Consider the following 27,576-nt stretch of genomic DNA (forward strand, 5'->3'; position numbering starts at 1 on the left):
TACAAATCCAGCATCTGCACAGCCTGGAAAGCTATGAAAATAATTAAACCAACTAAGTTATAATCTAGGCAAAGGGAACATTTCCAGTAACGCTATAAACAAAATAACTTTGCTTTGTTCATACCTGTATACGTGTGCTAACCACTCAACATTTTTAGAGGAAAAAATCATGTACTGAAAAAGTTTAAAAGTTATCTACCTAATTTCTTAACAACTAGGGTATGAAATTTAGTCATAATACACACTCTTGTGGAAGATCAACTGTACTGTTACTGTAATTCCTGAAACGTCTAAAGTAAACAAAACTTTTTTTAAAAAACCCACTTTAAAAACGCTGTATATAAAAAAAAGGTAAGATTAGGATGGAAACAATTAAAAAAAAACCACAAACAAAACCAATCTTCTTTAAGCTATAAAAGACTGGTGATCATTACAAAAATGTCTCTCCTGAAAAGAAACAGCAGCAAAAATCCACAAGCTTTCCACTAGTCAGTAGTTTCCTCTCCCTAAAACCACACAGTCACTGAAGGAAAGTCACAAAAAAAAAGAAATTCTGCAATACTTGTAAGAAAAGGTATTTTTATGTGTGTCTCAAAAAATAAATTAAGCCTCCTGAATGATTACTAGCTTATTAGCTCCCACTGCCCCTAATTAGGATGTACGTTGTTACAGCAAAACTGCTACCACCACATAATTTTTATAAAACCCTTAAACATGCAAGGCAAATACTAGGTTCAGAAATGCTTCATATAAAATAATTTGCAGACATTTCTAAACTATTATTAGGCTTCTAAGCAGCAGCATATGCCACCAGTTCGGCTTGTGTTACAAGCCAGGAACAGAATAGTTTTCTTAATCACTACTTCATTTCAGTTTTCACATCTTGTAAAGGAACGCTGAGTGTGCATACAAACCCACGCTTGCCTACAACGTAAAATGAGCTACTCCCAAGCACTTCTAGTAGTGGTATAACATACCCTGCTTCAAGCAGCACCAGCTGTATTCTGCATTGCAGGTTACCTGTAAATAGTCAGACTGAATAGCTGTGAGTAGGTGGTCCTTGCTGAGTTCATAGAAGACGTCTGAAGTCATGACCTGGGTAAACTCCTCACAGAGGAAATGTAGCGCTTGGCGATGTACCCACTTGGAACCGTAGGGCTGAGAGCTCCACTTCAGAATGGCAATTAAGGTGTCTAGTGAGATGCTCTCAGCAATAATATCTTCACAGCCTAGGAAACAAAAGCACAAAATCAATGACGTTGCTGCAGAGGCACTTTGATCCTGAAGGAATAATACACACGGCTCAATCTGTAATATAAAGGGTTATACGACCCCCAGTGAGAGTGAAAACAGAAGTGCCCTACAGACCAAGGTTGCAAACGGGATTAAATCCTGACTAAAGGTATAATAATTTTAACTGTGGTTTAGGATGCCAACTATGCAGTCATTTACCTTTTAAAGGCACACGAAACACCACGTCTGCCGGCATGCCTGGATGAACAACTGGAAAGCTACTTCAGCCCTACTAGAACCTCTCTTGGTTAATACACATTAACACATTTTGAACTTGCAGATTTGAATTTGAGTCACTGTTGTTTAGAGAAGATTCACAGAAGCCTATCAACCGTAACAGAGGTGGGATTTTCATCCATGGACCTTTCTCAGACGGACCATGCAGAGGAGCAGAAATAAGAGCTGTGACATGCTGTTGGTACTCAGCTCCTAGCACAGGATGAGGGCAGCAAAGCATCACTTTCTGACTCACAGCGAAGGCAGGAAGCAGCGGCTGGTTGCTCTAAGGCCACCACCCTGGTCTCGGTATCAAGCAAGGCACAGAGGGTGCCGAGAAAGAGCACCTCCTCCCACAGGGAAGCAGAAAGTGAAGCATCCAAGAGACAGGTATTCTGACTCGCAGGCAGTCTGCTATAGTTTCCTCCTACCCACTGCTGTGTGAGGATTAACTCTTTCACAGAGCACGTGTCTGCTGAAGAAGTGGGGGATATTTAAAGTCTCCTGAAGAGAGACGGAGCATGTTTGGAAGAAATGAGGGGAGACGTACTGTGGGAGGGCTGAGAACATGGGTACTTGGGGTTACTGAGTTAAGACAGACAGTACCACAGTGTTGGTAACTCGAGATCTCCAATAGCACTTTGCTGATTTCATTTGTACATCTGGTTTACATATACACAGAATACAACTTCTGTTTGTACTATAAAGATAGCAATTTAAAGGAAAAACAAAATTATATTCTAGAATTGTACATTCCAGCCTTAACCCACTACAGCCACAAAATTACAGCTGTGCTCATGCCCATGAGAGGTCCCCGGACGGTTCAGAGCAGCATGCTTACACTGCAATTATTTTACTTTTTTTTTAATACATCATCATTTTCCTCTCAGTTTCAAGGATATTTAAAAACTGAACTTTGAAAGTTTTCTAGAGAACTGTATCTCTACAGACCAAGCTGAGTAAGTGTTTAGCATGGTAATCAATGTTTGTGAAGATAAAGATCAAAGAGGCTCTCCTGACACTACATACTTTTGAACGGGTTGCATACACGTAAGACACACCAGCAGCAATTAATGCAATTAAAAGAAAATCTTACTTTTCTACATAGGCCAGCATATAGAATATAAGCATTGACTCCATTTCTGTTGCAACTAATTATGTGAAGGATAAGTTATTAGGCAGTACATAGTAACAAGCGAACATGCTACTTTAAGTAGAAGGGTATCTACCAAAGGAACTACTTAGAACTGAAAGTCATTGAAAGGGGATTTTAAACAGCAAGGTAAAAAAGAAGGAACTAGGAAGCATCAGTTTAAATATGAGGCAGGCTATAAATTTACCTGTCCTATTAATGTATTTCTGTTGTATTTCTACTTACCACTACAAAAAAGCTGGCATGTTAGTCATGAGAACACTATTCTGCCATTAAAATTTCTGAAAATTACAGTGAATATAACACATACAGCCAATGCTTAATGACAACGTTTGCAGCAAATTCCAGGAATATACCCGATATCTATTTTTGTAACAATAAGGATACCTGCCCCCTGCAAAGACAGAAAGTTACATTTCTGTGAGAAATGCAGTTCCAAAAATCTGAGCAACAGCGATTTATAGAAACAGATAAATCCAATTCTTCTTTCAATTCCAATTATTGCACAACTACTAATAATATGACACCATCAGGTGAAAAGCTCATTTAGGATGCCTAGCAAATGAAACACTCCTTTTCCCAAGTAATTTTCACAATGTGTCAGAACTGTGGGATTATTAAAAGTGTTTCTTCCGAAGTAAGCACGAGGTAACAACTGAAGTGTTTTCTGAACATCTAAATAAATTGGGTCAACCCAATTCTAGCTACGGAAGGAAACCAATTCTTTTCTTTTGGCAGAAGTTTTTTTTTTTTGCTTTAACAATCAGCCACTTGGCAAAAATAGCAGTTGTCTAATAGCCACAATATTGTTCTTCACAGTGGAATGGAGCATTTTTCTCCTATGAGTACTATTTTGTAATATTCAGGCAGCAACAATCTTTCCAAGATCTGTTTGTAGAGTCCCAACATGCTCTACCGCAAGCTCCTGTGACCATTATTATCTTTCAGAGATTCAACTTGGAGTCTAAAGAAGTGAAAGATGCCTATCACATTTTGGACAAATGAGGCTATTCCACCACTCCTTTTGCTGGATACCAATAGGTCCTGCCTACAAACAAGTCCTTTCTGCTTCCCTAGTTCTCTCTCAAACGCAGTTCCACAGCCCTTCCAAACAGCAATAGCTGGAGCCTGCATTTAGCACGCCAGCTAATAGCTCGGGATCTTATCAAGGCAGTTGACAGACCTACTAAAGACAAATTAAGTGCGTTCAACAGTTTGCAAAAGTGGAATTAAGCAAAGTTTTTACTACAAAATTGTTGGCTTGATTTAACTCTTTCTGTGGTGGAGACCTTTCCCCTAAATTTATGCAAACTACTGGAGCCAAGAAAAAAAAAAGTAATAAGAATTCATCTTGACACTGAACTGAAGTCTAGAAGCTATTCAATGTTTTGAGTTTGTTGCATTAGGAAAGACCATGCTGGCAATCAGGAACCATACTTTTTGAATTTCTTGGCATGTAGAGAACAGAGGCACGACCTGTAGCTGTTCTGGACTGCAATATGATTGGAAGTTCCACAGACATTCGTCTCGCCCATTCATGAGCAACCTGGCTGATCTAACCAAGCTTCTAATGGGAAGAGAAAGGAAAAAAAGAAGATAACATTCGTTCAGCCCCTTTCCCACATCTTACAGACCCAAAAACGCAAACGTGTCCTGTACTTGCTAAGGATTCTTCAGAAGGCAGCCCACACTCTCGGGCTGTGGAAGCACTCGTGGAAGCTAGCCACCTTGTATAGTGGTATTAAACGAGATTGTCATCTTCTTACATTCCGCATCTCCTGCTGTTCTGTCACATTGGTGCTTGGGTGGCCACTCAATGAACAAATTAACTAATTTCTATCAATCATACTTCCAGCAGCATTAGATCCCAATGGCGCAAACCCTACTGCCAGCATAGAGAACAGAAACGAGGAGGCTAATGCAGGAGACAGGGCAGCAGTAGAACTTCTGACAGCCAAACAATCTGTCAGACTCAAGTGACCTCATACAAGCAGCTTGGGAGACATGGCAATAGGAATTTAGGTTCTCCACAGCAGCATGCAAAACATCAGTTACAAAAACAGTATCAGCAAGTCATCCTTTTTAAGTGATTATCACATAAGCAGCAACTGGAACAGCCTCTACTTTTCTCTAACTGTATTGTGAGCGAGGGATCTTGTTCAGCATCCCTCTTCTGGATGCAAGCTGACTTTCCCAGTTATTAACATTTATTCCCTTCTGGTAGCACTATATTCTCTGTCATAAAGTAATGCTACAGGTTTCTAGCTTCTTGAAGGTTTTGGGCTTTTTATCTCTTCCCCAAATTGCTTAAAAAAAAAAAAGTCTTTAAAAAGAGATTAAGTTAATAGTTAACTGATGCTAAGCCTGTAGTTTGCAGGTGGATTATTCTCCACATTTTAGAACTCCGAAGCACAGAAGTTTTGGTTACATGAAGGTACAAAACTACATGAATGTTTTACAGAAAAGAAAACAAGACCTAAGTAGCATTGGAGATCAATTAGCAAGGAGGACTCAACAGGCATTAGTGGTCAAACACTGCTGAAGTTTATTGCTAAATTCAGTACCTCTTCTGAGCTATTTTTAATCCCTCTGATAACTTTTCTAAGCACGAAAATTTAAAACACTCATATACTCCCATCCTTGAAAGGCAGAATTCAAGTACATCTATTATGGCACTGTTAAAGTATACAGTGCTATTTTTTTGCTTTATTGAAATACAAAACTGACAACTTTATAGCGCTTGAGATTAAGTGTTAAAGCAAAAATAAAATATGATCTGAAAGTTAGGTCAGGCAGCATTTTGTGTTATGCTAACCATCCTTCCACAGTGAGAACTTAGTAAGCTGTGTCAATTCCAAGACAGCATGTTATCCAGCCATTTGAAATCTTAAATTAGGGAGCAGATGAAAGCAATGCAACTTGTGTTATTTAAAAATATTTTAATTTATGATATGGCAGTTACAAAGCTGTTAAACATTCTAAGATATTAACAGCTGGATTTTGAAGTTGTAAGTTTCATCAGAAATGTAAGGTAATTGTTACATGTTTAAAGCATTCAATATTTGTGGCAAAAGCTCTTTAATGTTTTCTCTCCCAAACAATGAAAGTGAATTTACTCTTTTGCTCCTGCTGCATGCACAATGCATGAATTTAGGAAGCTTGAAATCTGCATTTACATCTTTGGCTTCTCTGGGCCGTGAATTGATAACGGCCCTTGACTGGGCTTCAGCATTCCTTAAGAAGCCCATTCAGCAGCAGCGCAGGCAGTGTAACTGATCCAGCTTCAACAGAAAACAATCCTCAGTCGGAAACAAAAAGCTGTCAACTAAACCATGACAAACCAGAGGGAAGAACTTAACCTGGGAACAATGAAGGGCTGAGGGAGGAAGAGCTGCTGTTCAGAGGGATCACCACCAGCCACCACTGTTCAGTATTTAAGCCGTATCCTTCCTAGAACACCGGCAGCTGGAAGAAAAACCTGGAAACAGTGACCAGATCTGTTTCTCTGCAAAAATTCATTTGCAATGTCATATTTATGTGCCTAGTTACACAACTCTGTCAAATTCTTTACCCCTGCATATAACCCTGAAGTGTAACTGCTCTAGGGAAGATCTTTTCCACTTCCTGCATTCTCCAGTCTTCATCTTCATAATATAAAACCTAAGCAATAAATTCAGGCTTGAGTGCAAGAGAAGCATTGTACGGAAATAATAGGTCAGATTTATTTTAATATTTACTTAATGATACCCAATTTATTTTAAAGCTGAAAGTGCCAGACTGGTTCCTTTGAGCATTCCTACTGCACTGATATATAACTGACACTCCTGCTGTAATTTTCCCACAATACATTTGTGTGTATTTAATACCACTACTGTGGGCTTCCTGGCATTTCAGTCCTGCTGAGATCAAGGGTACTTTTGATGTCAGGTGATATCTGCCTCTAGATCAAAAGCTGCGCTACTGACTACGGCTTTAAAATAAAGTTTCTTACTTCTTAGTCTTGTCAAGGGTAAAGTCAACACCCAAAAATAAAAGGAAAGCAAAAAGTCTGAAGTTAAGCTATTTTTTGTCAACTTTACTTTAGAAAACTTCTTGGAATCAGCAGGCCGAAAAGATCCCTGGGCAAAACTATTTCATAGGGCTCCAGTATCCAAAAACCTGTAACAGAAAAACTTACTGTACCACCGCCTCAGTGCAGCTACTCATGACAGTAAGCAACAGGGCCAAGATGCAGAAGAGGATTAATTAACATAGCTATCTAATAAAATTAACATACCTGAAGTCAAACTTTTCTGCAACAGCAGTGGATATGGCAGCGCAGTAAGACTACAAGGGGCGATTATTTTAACAACACATGATGAACAGAACTAGGGAACTGATCTGGTTTTAATAACTGTGCTACAGAAGAGGAAGGATAAGTGATTTTAAACCTCATCTTTGAGAGTCAACGCGCTAAAGCCATCGCACCACTACACTTGACAAGAGCAGCAAGGTAGCATAAAGACACAAAAGCAGGAGCAAAGTGCAGAAATAAGCAGGGAGAGCACAGAAATGTTTCACTAAGGGGTATGACAAACTCATGGAGAGGACTCTAATCCTCACAGCCTCTGTGAAAGCAGTGAAGAGCTTCACTTTTTGGTAGTTAAATACTGCAGTACCCCTAACAGCAGTCTCTGTCTGGTTAGGTACAAATGGGTTTCACTATGATCAGCTCTATAGATGAGATATGCTTGCTGATTAGTTCATTTATTCAAATTAATTCATTCAAAGACCTAATTCAGTTTCTCTTGGAAGTGACTATCATCATCTGAAACAAATCAAGCTGAAGCCAGGATAAATTCTAAATAAAGAAATCTTACTTGACTTGGACTGTAAAGATTCATAGCACATAGCCACACTATCACTGACTTCGTCACTGGAAAACCATCTAATAAAATACAATAGTCCGAAAAAGCAGTATCACTGTGTTAGGAATAGGAAGATTTCTGTGGAAAGAGTCAAAGCTGAATCATCTGCTGAAACTGAAGAAAAATTAGAACATCTGGATACTTAGGAAGGTCCCTGAAGAGAAATCAAACTAAAATCTGTTGAAAATGAAAACAGTTGATCAGAAGCTTTAAAATACATCAACTTCACTTGACACTCAGTTACAAATACCCAGCCAAAACTGAGTAAAAGTGAGCAAAATGAGTTGGAAAGAGTATCCAGACTTACATATAATCAGCCCAAAAATATTTTCCAGGAAACCAAGGAGACGAGCTTTAGCAAGTCTGCAATTGGCTAACATGAGTGAACCGAATCAAAAATCTTGAGCCAGGGGGTGTGGAAATCTAGAGAAGAAACTCAAGACATTAGCTACTGCAAAAGCCGACTGATGGGATTGGTCAGAACTGGGGCAGAGCTGGACACCTGCAGCACAACAGCATAGAAAAGAGCTGCCAGAGGACCAAGCTAAGAGATTTCATGAGAACTGCCTGCTGAGTGGTCTCCAACACCTACGCAATGCTGTCTCTTCTAGATATTATGCAGAGCGATGCTAGAAGTCAGATGTTTGAGTGACAGCTTCTGGCACAGAAGTATGCTAGCTATGAAATCAGGGAACAGGAGGGACACTACTGAAACAAGATCTCTCCTCTACCTCATGTTAAGTATTGCAATAAGGGAGGACAAGGTGCTACAAGTTAAGTGCCAAAAACAAGAATGGTGGTCACTACTGAAGTGCATACTTTAAGTAATCTGTTAGTCAAATGCAGGCATACAGTTTCCCCTGATCAAACTTCCTTTTTAAGATTATACCTGAATAATTCTTCAGTGTCAGCACAGTACCAATGACCCAAACATGAACTCAGCAAATTAAGTAGGAAACTATTAGATACTGACTTCACTGGCATATAGAGATTTTCTACAGACTGCTTACTGCTTTCTCCTGTAGCTAGGGAATGCAGCACCAATTTGTAAAATCCTTATTAGTTCAAGTTAACATCTAGAATTTCAGTATCTGAAGGGGTGCCAAATTTACATTTGCTAGTATTGGATAATATAATAAATTTCAACTCTTGCCTGATTTTACTGCATTTCTCCCCTATATATTTAACAACCTCCCCACCCTCCCAGCTCACCACTTCTGTGGTCATACACAGATTTACCGGGGAAGGAAGAAAATTCCTCCAAAGGCCACTGCATCCCCCTACTTCCTCCCAAAACGCTACAGCTCTGGTTCACCCAGAGGACCACCAGGACTGAGCCCGCACTGCTGTACTCGCTGGTTCCAGCCCCCCGAGCGCAAATGCTGAAGTGCTGCCAGCCCAGCACAACTCCAGCTGCTGCCTTTCTTCTTCCTCCCTAGAGCTAGTACCGGGGAAACACCTCCAGGGAAAAGTTAAGATCTTGTTACCGCTGACTCATAGAAAGTATATTCCAGAGCAGCACTGGTCTGCAGTGCATTACTGAAAAGACTGCTGGTTTAGGACACGCCGATCCAAGCACACTCAACAAAGCAAGCAGAAATAATGAAACTTTGCCTCAAATAAAACATCAGTTCTGTTTTGCAGCATTTACTAATACCTAAAAAATAAAAGCCGTTTTCCTATAAGTCTAAGTTTCTCTTTGAACTCCTCTGTCTTTGCCTATCTGCTTTGATATAACCTACACTGCTTCATCAAAGCACCTCCAGATCACAGTTCTTACACTTTAGGTTTCCAATCTGAGGGAAAGAATTACACCCTGTTCATTTATGAAACAGTGCATAATTATTCAGTGTCTTACTGAGGGCTTCATTCATAGTTTAATTCCCTCATTAGTATTCCCTGAGCTCACTACATCCTTTTAGCACTTGTATATGTGCATGCACCAAACCTGAGCAACTGTACACTTATACCACCTTTTTAATTACAGATAGTTTTCCTTTCTTGCTCTCAGGTGATATACTGAGTTGTCCAGTTCTCAAGTACTATTAACTTGCAAATATCGTATAGGAATTAATTTAATACTGTAGTTCAACTGCAGTAAAACTTTTTGCCACTTCTGCACTGCATTCGATGTTAAGTTTCTAGGTGTACTTAGAGAAGAACAACAATAAAAATAAGAAAGATGCAGACAGACTGGAGAGGGCTTAAAGCAGTGCCACAAAGATGACCAAAGGGCTGGAGAACCTGCCCTATGAGAAAAGACTGAAGGAGTCAGGTCTTCTCTCCATGGGGAAGAGAAGGCTTGGGGGGACCCCACCATAGTATGCCAGTACCTGAAGAGCAGCTACAAAAGAGGACAGAGGCTCTCTCTTCACAAGGAGCCACATGGAGAGAACAAGGAGCAACAAGTACATGTTGCACCAGGAGACATCTCGATGCAAGACATTTTTTGCAGTGAGAACAATCATTCTGAGGAACAATGTCCCCAGGGATGTGGTACAGTCCCCATCACTGGATGTTTTCAAGGTGTGATTGGACAAGGTGCTAGATAATCTCATCCAGGCTGCCTTTCCCATGAAAGGTTGGACCAGATGATCTTTCAAGCCCCCTTTCAACGTGGGCTGCTCTATGATTTGATGATTCTGAGCCTAAGAGCACCTCATTTGCATTCCTCTAGCAGCATTTCCCAGAAAACTCATCTCCCGTATTTTCTGCCAGTTTTATTGAAGTAGTATTATTTCAACTTTCAGCATCATCTGAAAATTAGTTTGCCTGTTACAACCCCTAGAGAAGATACAATAGTTTGGATTAGTTTCCCATATCTTTATCATTCACAGTTTGAGATAACTATTAGGAGAACCCATTATAAGCATGATCTCTTCCTGCAGTGCTTGTATCTTTTTCCTGCCTGCTCCTTCAGAAGTTTCCTATTTTTCTGAGGTCTACTTGATAGTGTATACTACAAAGATTTCAATCTTGTCAAATTTCATTTGATAGCTAGAAGTTACAGATGTACAGGTCTACTATAAAAAGTTATTTTCTTAAAAAAATTAAGCTAGCTTAAACAAATCATGTTGCTGGTATCTCGGTGAATTCCATTCTCTATTTCTTTGCTCAAAACTAAAATTCTCATCCCCCACCAACAAGGCCTGAAGAAATTGCCATATCCCATTATGTACAATTTGGCCACTAAATAGCTCAAAAACCAACAGATGAAACAGCAAGCAAAGCTCCTGCCACCACAAGAGATATTATTAGTTCACTGGTCAGTGCTCCGACACCTCATCAGAAACTGCAATAATTCTGGCCAGCCTCCATGTGCAGGAAGTATGTTATCAAGATCTGCATGATCTTCAGGAATAATGAACAGAAGTGAAGTTTCTAAACTTTAAGTCTGAAAATCCTGACTGCCCCTGCCTTCAGTTCCATACAACAACAAAATAGATACTAAAGACCTAGGACTAGTGCCACTAAGCTGTTTAAATTTACTTTCCAACTGCAAGATTGCAGGCTTGGTGTACCTCATTTGACAAAAACCACAGAAATAATCATTCAAATTTACAGCCTTGTTAACATATAGGGACACTTCATAACAAGTCTAAGTATTTCCTCCCCTCGACAACGATCTCTTGTATTCTCCCCCCATCATTTACACCCAAAACAATGGGCTATAGATGAAAGTAGATAAAGATCAGAAGTATCAAAACCAGTTATACATATTTGACATAAATAGCATGCTTCAATAATGACGTGCAATACAGTGAAAAGCTCTCACATGGCATTTCTTCTGTCCATAGAAGACACAGATGCATTATCTACAACTTACAGATGGAAAATGAATTCCTTTTGATTGCAAGACTCATAGGCATACTCACACTGCCAGAGAGCTAAAAAAAAAAATCTTTTAATAAGGTCATATATTCTACAGCAAGGACAGTATTACATACCTTGTGCAAGCATGTTAAACTCCAAGAACAGTGCTATGTGATAAAGTTCCATAGCTTCTTCAGCCCTCGTCATGTTTAGTTTTCCTGCTACAAGAGCCTGAACTTCACTTAAACTGCCCACTGAAGGGCTGGAGTGCAAAACTGAGAGGTCCACCACATCTGTATACATACAGTTCAAAATGACCTTAGCATATTTTTTTGGTATGATAGATTCATCCAATATAATTCTAGTTGGAGTTCGTAGAGTTCGGTCTGTGATTTCTTCACCAGTTCGTATCCTCCTCTGCAGCAAGTGACGAAAAAATGGAGATCGTGATGAAATAATAGCTTTGTGAGCTCTGAGCTCTTCATCTAGACAGTTCTGACTTCCACCAAAAGTTTCAACCAAGTCAGAGTTGGATGAAAAGCTAAGAACCACATCGTAGTAGCACATGTAATCAAACAGTGCACGCATGTCAACATCTAAGGAATTTGGTGTTCCAAATTCTTCACTAAGCTGCACAAGGATATCAACATTTTGGAATCTTGAATCCTCCATTCCAAACTCGCCCGTATAAAGGTAGTGTAACAAAGCAGAAAACATAGGCATATCTATGCCAGCTGTGTTAATATCCATTATTATTTCTGCCCCATACTCCGGTGAGGAAGAAAGTAGCGTCTTAAAAAATGGACATCTTGCTGCCAATATTGCACGATGCACAGGAAAACAAGTTTCTTGAAATATTAAGTCTACATCGGTACAATATTTGTACTGATAAAGTTCAGCCATGTCTTTTTGTAGCGTCCTGGCTTCTGGTCTTGCCAAATTAGCTTGTAGATAAAGTTCCTTTAAGGCTGATGTCCCTTCATATTCTTCTACCAATGCATTAACATCTCTGACATCCCAGCCTGAGAGGAGTTCGCGCATCTGCTTGGCATGATCAGCAGATCGGCTAGATTTCCGACGCTTAATGAATTTCTTTTTGAGGGTGGCAAGGCCAGAAGTTTTCTTTTTCTTGTCTTGAGGTTTCTCATGGCCATGGTCAAGGCTATACAGCTTTGATTCACAGCCATAACCTTGATGAGAATAGGATGATGTCCCTGAAGGCAAAAAAGAAAATTGAACACATTTATTCTTTAAATTTAAAAGGAAGGACCATAACACGCAGACAGTCCATCCATGTCCCTGCAAGTTACACAGTTTCTCCATCTCCTCAGATCAGATAATTCAGCAAGCTGGAAACCTGAGTGAAGCCCTTTTCTTGCCATTAAGAACAAAAATAATTTTTTTTTTGCGACTATGAAAGTTATTTGGGTTTTGGTTGTGTTTTTTTTTTGAAATTTACTCAATTTTAAAAACCAAGCAGAAAGAGAACACTGTGGTCATAAGGTTACAAGTGTAATTGTATTAACTACAGGAGGTGAAAAATACAGCCTTTTTAAAAACTTGTATGATCTCAGTGAAACAGTAGCACCTCCCTCTTCAAAGTGTTTTTCAAATTCTGCTGTTCTAGCATTAAGTATCATTTCAACAAGAAAAGCATACTTGGCATCAGATAGTTATCACAGTCACAAGAAAAAAGGAAGAAAAGATAACACAATGCCAAAACATTTAGGGAAATCGAGGACAATGAATTAGTTTTCAATGCAAATTTAGCAAGAAAGTAAAAATCCTGTCATATGATAATCAAGTAATGCTGAAAGTCAAACACATAAAACGGGCTCCTTTCCACAGAACCACAGATACTAATTTGTGCGTGCACCCCATTTAAATGAATATGGGGAATGTAAGTTTTACTGTATTATTAAAGATGTCCTTTCAACAGAGCATTACACACTCAGACTACACATATAATTATTTTTCCCCTCAAAAAGCATTTATAGGGAAACTATGTTATGATCCAAACATCATAAAAAGAAAAACAGATTCCCCTCAACATTATTTGTTACATCCCTGACCTGTTCTGCTAAATGAACCTTTGCTGATTGTCAGTTTGAGGCTAGCTGCATACACAGTAACACTGATAGCAATTTAGTAGGAAAAAGAGGAGTTAGGATCTGCATTTCTAGAAGTAATGGAAAACTGATGCAATGTTTTGGTAAAAAAGTAGTTAAAAACTATAGTTTAAACAGAAGCATGACTCTCACGTTAAAGGGTTATTTTCTAATTTAACTGTATTTACAGAATTTTCACTCTAAACCAGATGGTGAAAAACCCCAGACATACCAGGAAAAAAATAATAATGTACACAAACCCAACTACTACTTCCAGACAAAAGAAGAAACCATTTGCAAGTGGTATACAGATCAGTAACAATCACAGGTTTGTCTGAAACAGCATTGGTCCATTTTCCATTAAGAATAGTTATCATGTTTCCAGTGGTACACTTGCGCAGTTTCACTACTTGTTGCCTTTTTTGGATCTTTAAGTTCAAAGCATATCCAACCACCTGAGTTTTTGGGGCCTTTTATATCATTCATATCTTTCATATCAAGATAGATATCTTTTATATCTGTCGTTGCTCTCTCACAGTTCCCTTTGTTTTGGGTTGATCTGATGTTTTGCTATTTTGCTATGCTATTTTAACAGTGATGTTATGGGCCAGTCTGTCAAAACACAGCGCTTTTAGTTACCACGTGGACACTGGAGCAATTCAAATTTGGCAACTGGAGCAATCTCAGATTTCTGTAAATTCTATTATTATTTAAGCATCAATAATTTTAAAGTAACCTTATATGCTGGCTTTTACGCCAAGCTAACTAAGACTCCCCCAAATCATGCATCAAAATGGTTTTACAATTCATTTATTAGTGAAAATTTTGGGAAGGAACTTTGCTGTCTTTGAGGAAACACCTCTAACCATTTTACCCATGCTACATTAAATTTTCCTTGACCAGGCAACATGTTATTAATCATATTGAAATTTCAAGACATTAAAAAAAAATCAATTTAAATTAAGAGAACAGCAGTAACTCAAGACAATTTCAACAGAGAGGCTGTGCCACAAAATCCACTATAAAAATTCCTTCCACGTGCTATACAAGATATTACAATAGAAAAGTAGAGACTGGGTTTCCTGCTGATAGAGACAAGCCTAGAATTTCTGCTCCATTTAAAGAGTATCAATTACATTTTGCAATAAAAGTATAGATTCTGCTTCAAGAGAACATGCCAGCTCATTTCTATTTTGAATTCTAATGGCAAATTTGAGTATGCAGAATATTCTCTTACATTCTGCTAAAGAAAAACTAGGACAGCAGAAGTCTCAATTTCTTTCTTCTCGGAAGGCTGCCATGAGGTATTACTTGCACGTGAATTACCACAAGACACTAAAACATTTGTGTAGCCTGAGCTACTTACAAGATTTAACGTCAGAAGTACTGCAAACAGTGCTATTAACCCTTACAAATAGATAAAACACTGCTATAAAAGTGCCACCACACAACTGCTGAAGTAAGGATGTACCAGCATCGTCTCTCTGGGCTCACAACAGCTGGCGACTCCATATCCCTCAAAGAAAGAATTTTGAAGAGCCCCTTTTTGACCTGCCTGTATTCTTTCACAAGGCAGCAGCATTAGAAGTAGGAAAAAGAAATTTATTCCCCACTTCTATGCTAAAAGGCACCAATATATTAAATGCTGTTAAAAAGCAATAGCTACTTCATGCCCTTAGACCATATCTAGCTTTGAACAGATAAATATTTACAAGAAACAGATGATTACCAAGAGAAATTACTTGGGCACTCGACAATGAATAATGGTATCTGTCTAGTCCTCCGCATGCCTACACATTTTTAAATCTAATTATAGAGCTTTATTTAAAAATAAACATCTTGAGCATATGTACCACCCTAGAAAATGGTGTGAAATCCTCCTCCTGAATGCTGCAGACAAAACACTAAGAGATGACTAGTTCAGCCTTTGCTTAAACAAAAGTATTTTTTACAGTAAGAGCACTGCATTATTTTTACTGATTCATCTACTCTTCGTAAACGGCAAGGAAATTCAGCTTTAAGTCAACTAATGAGAGCTCATCTTACGAAACTACTGTGCTTTCCCAGATCAGCTCTCAGCTTTTAATATTCATCCTACAATTACAATGTAATGTGGTGTAGTGCTTTAATGGTAAAGCAGGATGTCCAAAACAAACCCATAGGCCTGAATCCAGTTTCCAGGAATAAGACAACTAATACACATTCTACAGCTACTAGAATGCTAGTCCCCATATTTCCAGTTCTGCTTTGGGGTAGTAAATAGATCTAACAACTTCTACACAAAAAAAAAAAAATCCTTAGAGGCTGACTTAACATTAAAACATCATTATTCTGACAAGCAATGAAAACCCCAGCTATCAATTTTAGGATACCTCTGTTTTCTCCTGAGACACAAACCGATCATGCAAACAGGAGTCAAGATGAGAAAGAGCCAAAGTCCACAGAGTGGGAAGAAGAGATGCACGCCTGCGTTGTAGATAGCACACTCATAAGTGTCACCGTACTATCAGAATATTTCAGCAAGAATTTTAACGCGAACACTCATTTGCCTTGCCCAAGATGAGACAGCGATATACTTTTAGACCTTCCTCAAAAAAAAGTCTCAACCACCGTTTTCAACAGTTAACGAGGATCAGTAAATTTATCATGACATAATACATAATGGGTTTCTATTTTGAAGGTAGTCAACAAGACCTCACACGTAACTAGTAGAAAGTTTGGGGGGAATTTAATGAAGGCTTTAGAACGCTCCCCTCTTCAAATCTGCTTAAAGGTGTTTCAGCACCCAGATCTGCCTCTTTTCAGGTCTGTAAGGGTTTATCTTCATTTAATATAGAGGCACATAAAAAACACCAAGACGCGACAAAAAAAATTTTGGCGTGACTTTAGAAAGCATATATATAAACTGGGGCAAGCCTTTTACTCCTGTTAGTTCTGACAGACTTAAAATACATAAAGCCTTAAGGGGGACTTCCCAGCACGGATATCCAAGATGTTACTACTAGAAGTTCTTTCTTGACACGCTACGACAGCGCACACAGAATTTTTAGCCCAGAGCACAGGCCTTTACGTGTAACAGTTTGAGGGCTGTCCTCTACTCAGATCTCTCAAAGTTACGAGTGTCACAAAAGCGCAGACAAAAGAAAAATTACAAAGCAAGTCAGTTTTTCTTCTGTAAGGATATCACTGTGCTTTCAGCGGTGACTAAGAAAAGAAGTAACACTGAATATCAGTAACTACTTATTCAGCATTGCAAGCCAAGGCATAAAGGAGAAAAGTGTTTATAAAGTATTTATGTTATTTACTGCTAAGATCATTCTTCAGGCTGTCAGAGTTGGGGTTTTTTTGGAGCAAGAGTTATCTTCTCAAAAACTGACTTCTTTTAGATTCATCACAGACCTATTTATTATTTATAGTGTGACAGTACTTAGATCTACACTGAGGTCTTTTTGCACTAGACTGGAAAGTACATAAAGGTAATACCTGCCCCAGTTATGACTGGGATGAGAAAATACATTAAGAGTACTTCAGCTCACATTTCCAGTTAAGCAAGGTCCTTGTTTGTAAATAATACTGTTAGGACAATAAATACCCCTAATTCCCAGGAAAAGGACAGGAGAAAAAGCTGTCTTCAAGACTGCTTGTTACTTTAACAGGCTTATTATCAGAGACATCCCTTCTAGCAATAAGGGAGTAATTCACTCATATCAGACAGAGTGCCAATATTATAATGAATTACAATGTGGTCAAGAGTTTTATATGCTCTAACAGTTTCACAGAAAATCTGAGGAAGAAGAGTAGAAAACAGTAAATATTAACAGACAGCAACCACTCTTGAACTGGGAAAACTAGCATGCATGGTTTAATTACCAAAAAACTCCACTTTCTTTTATTTAAATAAACTGGCGTCTATTTACTAGCAAATGGCAGATCAACTCATTGCATATGTAGGCCAAACAGATACTGGACAGTACCAAATTTCATGCACAATTGAGCTTGAATGGATTCAAACTGGTGACCTAGAAAAATCAAAACTCTGCATAACATTCCTGCAAGCAAATCAAATCCAGTGCATACATAATCCAGCAAGTCATTTATGTAAGTGACAAAATAACTGAAAAGAGTTACCTATGAATGTCTGTTGTGCCTGTGAATTTCCCCCTACCCTTGGGGAACACGAGTGAGGGTAGTTAGATGCATTAGCACCCATTTTCTTCAGTCATTCAGGCATTCCGCCTGCTGGCTCTTCAATGTATAATCCCATAATCCTTTATAAATCTTCAATCCCAGGTCCAGCATTCTGTTCCTCCATTTCTGAAGAACAAAAACACCAATGGGTTACTTCATTACTTTTTTTTAGTAGGTATTATGTGATTTAGATAAAATAAACTCAGCCTCCAGCACATATTATTTTCATAAATTAAAACCTCAAACACTTCCAAGATAGCTTTTTATGAAGGACTAAACCAAGATCAAAAATATTTTTTTTTTCAAAAATAATTTGTAATTTTACAAACTATTCACAAATCAGTATGATAAACTGCAGTAAGGACCAGGATGGCTATGAAAATTTACCTAAGAAATCTTCAAGTGAGAGTTGGTCTAGACTAGATATGCTCCTTTAACTATACCAAGAAAGACTTTCCATACACACCAATATGTTTATGCATTGTTATAAAAATCCTAAATTGAATTATATTGGCTGAGAAAGCAGAATAAACCAATCCTCTTGGACATTACACCATCACCTGCATTTTGATTTCATATCATTTATGTAGTTCTCATTCAGGCCTACTTTTCAAGTTTAGACAAGTACCTAAAAGTAGGTTTATAGGAGTAAAAATAAAGTGTTTAAGCATTCATCTACTGTTTTGTGAGGCATTTACGAAGTCAATTCCAAGGAAACTTGAACAAGGATTCATTGCTAAACACATAACAAGCACGTTATAATTTATTCCTTTATTAGCAGTGTTAAAATATTAATACTGCAAAATGAAAGCTAGCATCATGAAGAGCTGCCTACTGTCAACAGAACACATGTGCCCCCATCCAAAACACAAACACACATGTATGATACAAAGGTAAAGTCTATACTAAGACTTTTTTAGACTCCATTCAATATTGTGAACATGTAGGTAAATTCCTGTGTTGTCAGAGGTGTATCTACTTTTGCTATATGGTCCCAACTTTATCTCCTTTCTCAGTACATCTCTGGCATGCTAAATCAGACAAGTGCCATGCAAGAGCATGTGATTCAAGGAAGCTGCAGCACCATTGCAGTCCACTCTCTGCTTCAATGATCTGTTTGTTTCTGGCATGAGGAGTTCAGAAGAGGGAGATACTGTGACACTGGGGAGGTGAGGCCACAAATGCAGAATGCAAAGCAGATCCCAGGGAGCAGAAAGTGAGAGACAGGCCAGGAAGGAAAAGGCTGCAAATTGCTGCAGGCAGAGGGGTGAAGAGGAACAAATGCCCCAGGGCTCGAGGGCTGGCTACATGAGGAGGAAGAGTAGAGAGGGTTTGGAAACCTGGCTTATAGCCGTGGGTGTGCGAAAAGGTAAGGCACAGGCATGGGACTGAAGTATTATAGAATCATAGAATTGCCTAAGTTGGAAGGGACCTTTCAGATCATCCAGTCCAACCATCAACATAACTCTGACAAAAAACATCACTAAATCATCTAAGCACTACGTCTACCTGTCTTTTAAATACCTCCAGGGATGGCGACTCAACTACTTCCCTGGGCACATGCAAAATGGGCAACATCACACCAGCAAACACCAGTAAATGTTCTCAGCAAACACAAGCTGTTGGATCAGTTCAGTCTCGGCCAATGCACGTACTAATTTTCTTCCTTGTGTAGACATAAGTGGGCTATTCTAAGACAACCAAATCCATATGGATGTAGACCTCTTCTCCATACATGAAAAGCTCCAATGATTTAAGAAAAAACACTTAGAAAATAACTTCATTAAAACTGTGACACTCCAAGTGATTTGTGTACCCACACAGAATGCATTGCTTAAACGTGCCATACATTTCCAGACGGAATTAGTTACATTCAGTACAAGCTTCGTGCAGGTAAGAGCCACCTTTCAGTTTGAATGCAAATCCCTCACAAATAAAGGCCAGCATCCTGTGTAGCTATCCCAACAACTTCCCTTTTCTCAGCTAAAATTGGATTTGGTTCATTTGGACAGAGTCCTGGAATAATGCCATTGCTATTCCACTTTCCTCTTCTGCGCTCAGCTGTGGTGTGATAACTTGTCTATTAGATGTCTACTAACACTTTTCAGTTCTTCCTGACATGGGAAATAGCTAAGTAAAGGCGGGGGTGGGGGGGGGGGTGGGGGAGTGCCCCCTTTTTTTTTTTCCCCCACTAGCAAGCACTAAATATACATAACCAAGCCTCAGGATTGAAGTTAATACATTCCACCTCGCAACAAGCATGCCCCAGAAGATGAAAGGAATGTGATCAAGGAATATATGCAACTGTTCAATACCACTATTATTCAATGCTTGAGTTCGCAGAACAACAGGATTTAAATTACCTGTATAAAAAGTTCCTAAAATATCCAATATATAAAATAATTGTATTGAGGCTTACCACAAGAACACTGTTACATATTAAGCCCAAGTGAGTATTGTGCAGAATGAATTCCCTCCCTAAAGTATGTAGCTTAAGTAATATAGGATCGTGTAAAAACAGTGTCATATTAAAGCTGTATACAAAAATATATTCATTTATATAAACTGAATATGTACATTATATAAATTTATATATTTATATCAGTAAAATCAAACATGCCAGGTTTCAGTGAAGGAGGAATTCAATGTAGAGTAGGCACTGTGGTCAGCCATTTGCAGATGCCAGAACTTCCTATACCTCCTTTCAAATTTAACCATGCACTGCTTGCTCACATGTATGCTGGCTGACTTCTTCAGAGTATTTTGCATCTTGAATTCAAACACGTTGTCGTTCCTAACAGTGTATTGTGCCCCATGGCTCAAAACTGATCATAGCTTTAGTCCCACTACTGTCCTTAACCTCATGTATCAACTGAAAGTACAACATTTGTATTTTTTAGTACATCACTAAATTTCACACAATAATATTGTATAACCCATGTTGTATTTCCCAAACAATTTAAGCTGGCTGCAGTGATGAATTCTGTCCTGGAGGAAGCCCTGCCTGTGTTTGCTCTGGCCCAAATATTCTGTGAACCAGGTAAACTGACCCACACTAAAACCAACCTAGAGCAAAAGTTTAAACAGTATGAGTTACCTAATCGATTCGTTATGGCATCACATGAATACTTGCACCAGCTCAAGTGTAAAAAAGAAAGAGGACCACGGGAACAAGCTGCTAGAACCAGGATTGCATCTTTTGACAGCAAGGTGTACTTGAACCACTCATGGATTTAGGTGCCTTTTTTTTTTTCCTGTTTGGTTTGTTTTGATAGTGTCTGCTTCAGCCTCTACACTAAACCAAGCCTACGCGCACAGAAGTCAGTCTTGGGCTTAACCTGCTGCATCTAGGACAAATGTAAATACATCTTGGTTACCACATAAAATGCCAAATCAAGAATGCTGTTTCCCATGGTGAAAGACAGCTGTAGGAAATGAACCCAGAAGTGAGGAAACCACCCCAAACCATAAACAATTAGATTTTTAGCTGCAAAAGGAATGAAAGATTTCACCTTTCCTTGCAGAAGTTATCCTGCATACCAAAGGCTTCCCTATTTTAGCGAAGTCGAAGAATTTTTTTAATCTAATTTTAGCCTCAGAACAGTCATGGAATTTTTTTGTTTCTAAAACTACCATCAAGTGAATTTTTTTCTTGCCTTTCTGTTAAGAGTTTATATGCATCCACATAACCATTGTCAAAAGAAAACTAAATTCAACATCTGGTGACCTACTGAAACAGGATCTCTTGCTGAGAGCAGAAACGCACACACAGATGTGCATTATGTATGTATACATGTACATAGAAAAAAAAGTTAAACTACGTCAAAGTTTGTTTAAAAAAAAGCCTGCACTACAGAAATAGTATGTGAAGCATGTTACATGAAACCAGGAAGCTTTAGAAGCTAAAATTACCATCCCAAATGCCACAAAAAGCCCAGAAGTTACTTTCAGATTATATTTATACTTAGAGCAGAATAAGGTTTAAAATAAACACAAACCTAGTTAAAAGTTTCAGTACCTGAAATAAGTTTCTCAGTCTTCTCAATACTTGTCACACTGAACTTAAAATCCTAAGAACCTAAGACAACTTGCATCTGAGGTGTCTGGGCTGAGAGCCAGCAATTCCTGGATTGGGAATTTTGATACAAAAAAAAAAAATAAAATCTGTGTACAGAATGGACTTTGGGTAACAGTGACACTTCGTTTATAGTCATCACTCAATACGAAGGTTTCATAAAATTTTCTGTACTCCACTGGGATACAATTAATATAAAAGGCAAGATGGGGAGTGTTACAACATGTTTTACAACCAAAAGCATTTGACTTCTTCCCCTCTAAAATTTTAAGAACTTTTTGTATTTCTTCTGGAGTTGTTGCCATAGGGTTACGAAATAGCATAATACTAAGACCAAAATAGGAAATCGTATCAAGTACATGCACATACTTGTACAACACGATTTTTCAGGTTTTACATTTTACTTAACACATTTTAAATTTACTCCAAGTGAATGACAACAGAAGTATCACAAGCATACCTTATTCATATTTGCTTAGATTTTTATCTAGACCAAAAATGCTATGCTATTTTCCCCCAACAGTTCCTTTGAAGTAACAAGGAAGAAGAACTGTAATGCAAGATGAGAGGACAATGTCCAGCAGTAAATTGGTACATTTGGGGGGAGGGGGGGAGGGCAGGAATTAAAAAAAAAAACAGCTTTTAGAAGTGGTAACTCCAGTAAAGAAATTCTTCAACTAAATTTTAGCAAGGACAAACCTCTTTTCATAGTGATTAGGTAGACAAATAACTAAGAGAGAAAGAGCTTGTAAGAACAGATCCCTGCCACTGTCCCCAGGATACATGCCACCAGCTTGCCTTAACCTGAACCTGCCCCCAGTCTGGAGCCCTGCGCCACCACAAAGGAATTCAGGAACACCCATGTTCACCAGAACAGTTCTACAGCTCCTATCCACTGGGGAGTCTTCAAACCAGCTCTGGCTGGCCATGCTGGTTGTTACACAGCATCACTACTGGAATTACCAGCCCACAACATCTGAAGGGACAAATACTTAAAAAATTAAGAGAAAGCTGCCTGTGGTTGGAGTTCCAAATGTTTGTTCAGATGTGCATTTACTACATACCTCATTTTCTTACTGTCCTACTGGAGGCGGGCTCTCCAAGGAAGAGGAGCTGACAGGAACCTGTCTGACCCTCCTCTTACTCCATGGACGAAGCACTCAAGGGAGGTACTGGCAAACTCAGAGATTTCACTAAGGCTAGATGTCTCCAGTCTCGAGAGCATACACGTTAAAGGACTGAATGCATACAGGACAGCATATCTTGAAGAAACTGTGCAACTGGTAACTAATTCTCTATTCAAAGGAAACAACCGAAATTTTGAAGGACCAGCTGATTATGTAGCTAGACACACACACAAAACCATGCAAACCCAATTTTGCCTTTTTTTTTTTTTTAAATCCAGTCAAGCAATCAACCTTTATCATTATTCAAAATTATCTGGATGATACTGAAAGGTTCTGGTTTGGATTAGCACTGTACAAAAATGACGAACAGATAACATTCTTCATGATTTGGGTTTATGAATCTGTGTTATTTCATGATTTGGAAAGAAAGAAAATCCAATAAGCAAAATACTAAAATTTAAGCCACATCAGCAGTTACAGGGACAAGAGGGCAAGGAAAAGCAGATATAACTGGATTACGAAAGTGACGGCGTTGCTTAGCGCTTTGCTGAGAATCATGTGTTCCAGCTACCACAAAGAACCCTTTCTTAAAGTTAAGCATGAATTTTAAAACACTTTCTTTTTCTTGAAGTAGTACATTTCTCCATTAAGAAGTTCTTTTAAAATGGAGGCAGCAAAACCCTCACAGTAGTCCTGACTTGTTATTTCTAGATTTGTTTCATAGGACTGAGTTTTAGGAGGAATAAATAAATAAATAACCTGTACCGATTTTCAACATGTCCTCTGAGGAACCAGAGTGAAAGTTAGAAGAACTATATTCAAATAGAGTATAAAGGTAGGTAATCTTGAAGATATGTACGCTTCAGAACGTGAAAACATTGAGAAGCATTCTGGCAGTTGAAAAGACACAGAATGCATAGGAAAATCCCCTCTTTTCAATGCTGCCTTTGCAAACAGTGTTCAAAGTAGGATTTTTGAAGACCAGCAAAGCAATTCAGAATATGATGTGAATGTGTCACATCCTAGAAGCAATTAAGTAACATCATCAGCACAAAGTGACAGGGCAAATCACTAACAGCAGTGTGGAGACATGGGACATCAACGTTTTTATATTTCCCTACATACAAAAAAATATTCCAGCACCTAAAAAAAAAAACACAACACACAAAGCAGACACAGACTAACTGAATTACAGCAGTACAGTCCTGCACAGAATAGGAAGTTCCTCCCAAGCAACTTAAATGTTTTCATATACTGGTAAATGAATCTTGATCTCTGTACTTCACTGAACCTTCCAGCTAGTTGCAGGTACCCACTAATTTACCAAAAGTCTATTCCGATTGATGATACTCACATGAAGGACTTAACTAATGTTCCAGAAGTTGAATTCAAAACACTTCTGTTAGCAAAATCAGCAAGAACTCACTCGCTGCCCTTCAGGACTCTCTTGAAGTGAAATGACAGCACATATTCTTCAATGACTTTCCATTTTTTAGAAGTTCACTTGAAAGGAACATTATCTGATTCAGACACAAAACATCATTAAATCTACTTTGTAAGAAAATCAGAGAAATCCTATCCACCAAATCTTTATCAGCGTTGCTGAACACAATAATTAGGAATGAAAATACCCATTTACAGGGAATATCCATTTTTACAAGGATAATTCATTTTAGCCAATCTAGAATAATTGCAAGATAGTCTGACACATCGTGATATATTTTGAGGAGTCTAAAGGTTTTTCAAAAAGCCTCTTCTAAGCAAACAAAAACATTCTTTTGTTTTCTAAGAAAGGCAAATTCTCTTTGGTATAATAAATATGTGAACACATCAGTTGGTTAAGACAGAAAGAAGAACCTCTAAATTACATGAAAAGTACCTCCAAAAAAGGATCAGAACCTTTTTTAAATGTAGTGTGCTTTTTTTCTCTCCATCAAAGTTCTGGCCAAGACTCAAATTGTCTTGTTAGGCAGCAACTTAACTTAGTTGAATTTCAGCTAAATTCAGCTTCAGATACTGGGATTGAACACCAGTCTGGTAAGAGCACTGTCCTCCCCTTTCTGCCTCCAGACACCGCCTGTCCTTTACTGCGGCAGTATCCTCAGTCATCTGCTCCTTTCTTCCCCCTCCATGGAAAAGAAATGAGCAGAGCAAAATCAAGAATTCTCCACATGAAGTTGTTCCACCTTTATACAGTGTATTTCATGGGCTTCCTGTTCAAGTACCCCTTATCTGTCAACAGAATTGTTGCTTTTTGTGGAGCAAGCCAGGTAGTCTTTCCTCTCTGCAGTTTTCACAATTCATATGATTTTATTTTATTTTCTTTGACAGTGCCCCCTGCCAAGATCCCTGTTTCATTGAGAAAGGGAACTCCTCTTGTTGTTTGAGCTGTGACCCAACCACAACACAAGATGCTGTTTTCAATTAGCAAGTCTACTAAGACGAGGAAATCTTGGCTCAAACCCCAACCATATGGAAGATCCGTCTCTGGATTTTAGCGCTGCTGCCTTCTCCCATCAAGTACCACCTCAGTGGGGTACACCCTACAGTCATCTTGTACTGCAGACATTTTCCCTTTCCTCCAGGCTCAATTATTTCGCAGAAAGCCATTTACTCTGAATGAGTATCTGGGAGCTTCCTGTACACAATAGTGCCTCTAAATTCACTGCAGTTACATTCACCACACTTCCTCTCGGAACATGTCTCCTCCGAGGGTATATTAAAGTTACTAAGGCAATCCCAGACACTATGCTCTGTACCTATAAGTAAGCAGCACCCGTCCTCTCTTAAGACATGCTATTTTCAATTTGCCTTCAAAAAAGCATCCTTTTGATCGTACTGTTTTAGTTCCCTTATTAACTTCCACAGCTTTAAGAGGAACAGTAATAGCCTCTGGTGATGACACTGCTTGGGGTTTTCCCCAATAGCTCCAGCATCCCAACGTCAAAGCAGACTAAAAATCTTGGACTCACACACTGATCAGCCTTCCCATGTGCGTGAATTCTGTTCATGGATCAGTTTACTGACTACCTCTATCATCTTATTTTGGCTGCAATCAACTCCTCATCCTGCCAGCCAGTCATTTTACCAGTAACAACGTCATGTTGTGGTATTTCTGTTGCTTGGAACCATTACTGACAATATTCCTCGTTACCTCAGTGTTCCTGTATAATCCTCTTTCTTTCTGCACAAGCTTCTGAGATGCCTGGTGACAGAACAAAATGCATCTCATCTGCTTCCACTGAAAACCTCTGCCTGTGGCAAAAATAAAGCTATTACCAGTATTACCATATATTCAAGACAGTTTTCTCTACATCCCCCTCCTTCATATACCACCATTCTTTTTGTTCTGCACACCATCCTATTCATGGATCCTTTTGTCACCACACAGCAGCACGTTACACCCATGCAGCCTTTTCTCTTCTATATAACAAAACTTTGAAGTATCAGTTGATAGCATCATCTCTTATATGTTTAAGACTAATGGATTCATCTATTTACAATAGAAAAACTGGAAGGTGGAACGTGGAAAGGCGTGGTAAAGAACTCAAAAGGCAATCTAGTCCACTGCATTTCATGAAACATATCAGGAACTTTATTAAAGAAACACTAATTTTCCTTGTTCAAGAAAGCATTAAGTCACAGCCATGAAACTGACATAATGCAGGTACAGTTTTAAATAGAGTTTCTACAATAATAGCCACAAGCCATGACAAGTCTTGGATCTAACCAAAACACAGTTCCAATCTGGATTCAAAATGCATTATTTGGCATACGCAAAACCAAGCTGGTTCACGGACACTATGGTTCCACACACATTTCTTCAGCAGCAGTGTTCACCTCAGCTACTATCACCATCTTCCCAAAGCTCCATCATCACGTCAGCAACCAAATCACAGTATTCTCTTCTGCAGGATTTTTGTTTCTAACGTAATTATCTCCCTGCACCAGTTTACCAAATCACCCAAGGAATGTCACCATAGGAGGGAACAGCAGCAAGAAAAGGCTGCTTGCTCCCCACAGTCAAATGCAACGTGCAGTTTGACTAATACTCACTTGGCAGTGCCTTCAAAAAATAAACATTCCCGGTCCCATGTACTCGTGCCTACAGCACAGTTGTCCCCTTTCATTCTAGCAGGCATTTGGGAAGCCACATAGTCCTATGAGGGACCTGACTGAGCCACATTTGTTTTCATCTGATCCTTGTATGTGGCTGCAACAGCCTCTACCCTTAAGAACAGCATCGCCTCTACCCTCATTCAGTCAACTACCACTTTCAATGCAAACATCTTAATGTAAGTAGGTAGCTGTAAAACCACTCTTGCAATATGCTATTTCTCCTACATAGCTCTTAAAAATTAAGAGTAGGGAAAGATTACCTTCAAATTGCCTGCAAAGCAAGGGCAGTCCTACCAGAAACAGGCGATTTCCACAGCAGTGGATTCACCACAGCAGTGCTCACCGTACCTCGTTAGCTGAGCTGCCATTTCTTCTTTGGCCTGGGCTTTTTTTTCTACTCTGTATCTGTGCAGTTTGTTCCTCCCTTCAATTAGGCCTTGGTTAACAACCCTTCACACAGCAGCCATTAATACTGAAGAGGGCCACGGAGGTGGTTGTTTTTTTGAAGGCTTGGAAGATTTTAAGTTTGCAGTGACAGAATACATTTAGGTATTAGTCATATGGGGGGGGGGGGAGA

At 38.9% G+C, this 27,576-nt stretch overlaps 1 protein-coding gene across 2 annotated transcripts in view; it reads right to left on the minus strand.

Annotated features, from left to right (window-relative positions):
• The window catches only part of BTBD7 (BTB domain containing 7), a 54,129-nt gene that overhangs the window by 16,784 nt on the left and 9,769 nt on the right, over positions 1 to 27,576 (minus strand). For both annotated transcript variants that reach the window (XM_063332617.1, XM_063332615.1), the window contains exons 2-4: positions 17,619 to 17,804; positions 11,517 to 12,596; positions 1,021 to 1,229 (exon numbers count right to left, since the gene is read on the minus strand). In XM_063332617.1, coding sequence (XP_063188687.1) covers positions 1,021 to 1,229; positions 11,517 to 12,596; positions 17,619 to 17,700 — 1,371 coding nt within the window. In that variant the 5' untranslated portion in view covers positions 17,701 to 17,804. The remainder of the gene's footprint in view (positions 1 to 1,020; positions 1,230 to 11,516; positions 12,597 to 17,618; positions 17,805 to 27,576) is intronic.

This window comes from Chroicocephalus ridibundus, chromosome 4 (genome assembly GCF_963924245.1).
Source record: "Chroicocephalus ridibundus chromosome 4, bChrRid1.1, whole genome shotgun sequence".
Taxonomy (NCBI): domain Eukaryota; kingdom Metazoa; phylum Chordata; class Aves; order Charadriiformes; family Laridae; genus Chroicocephalus; species Chroicocephalus ridibundus.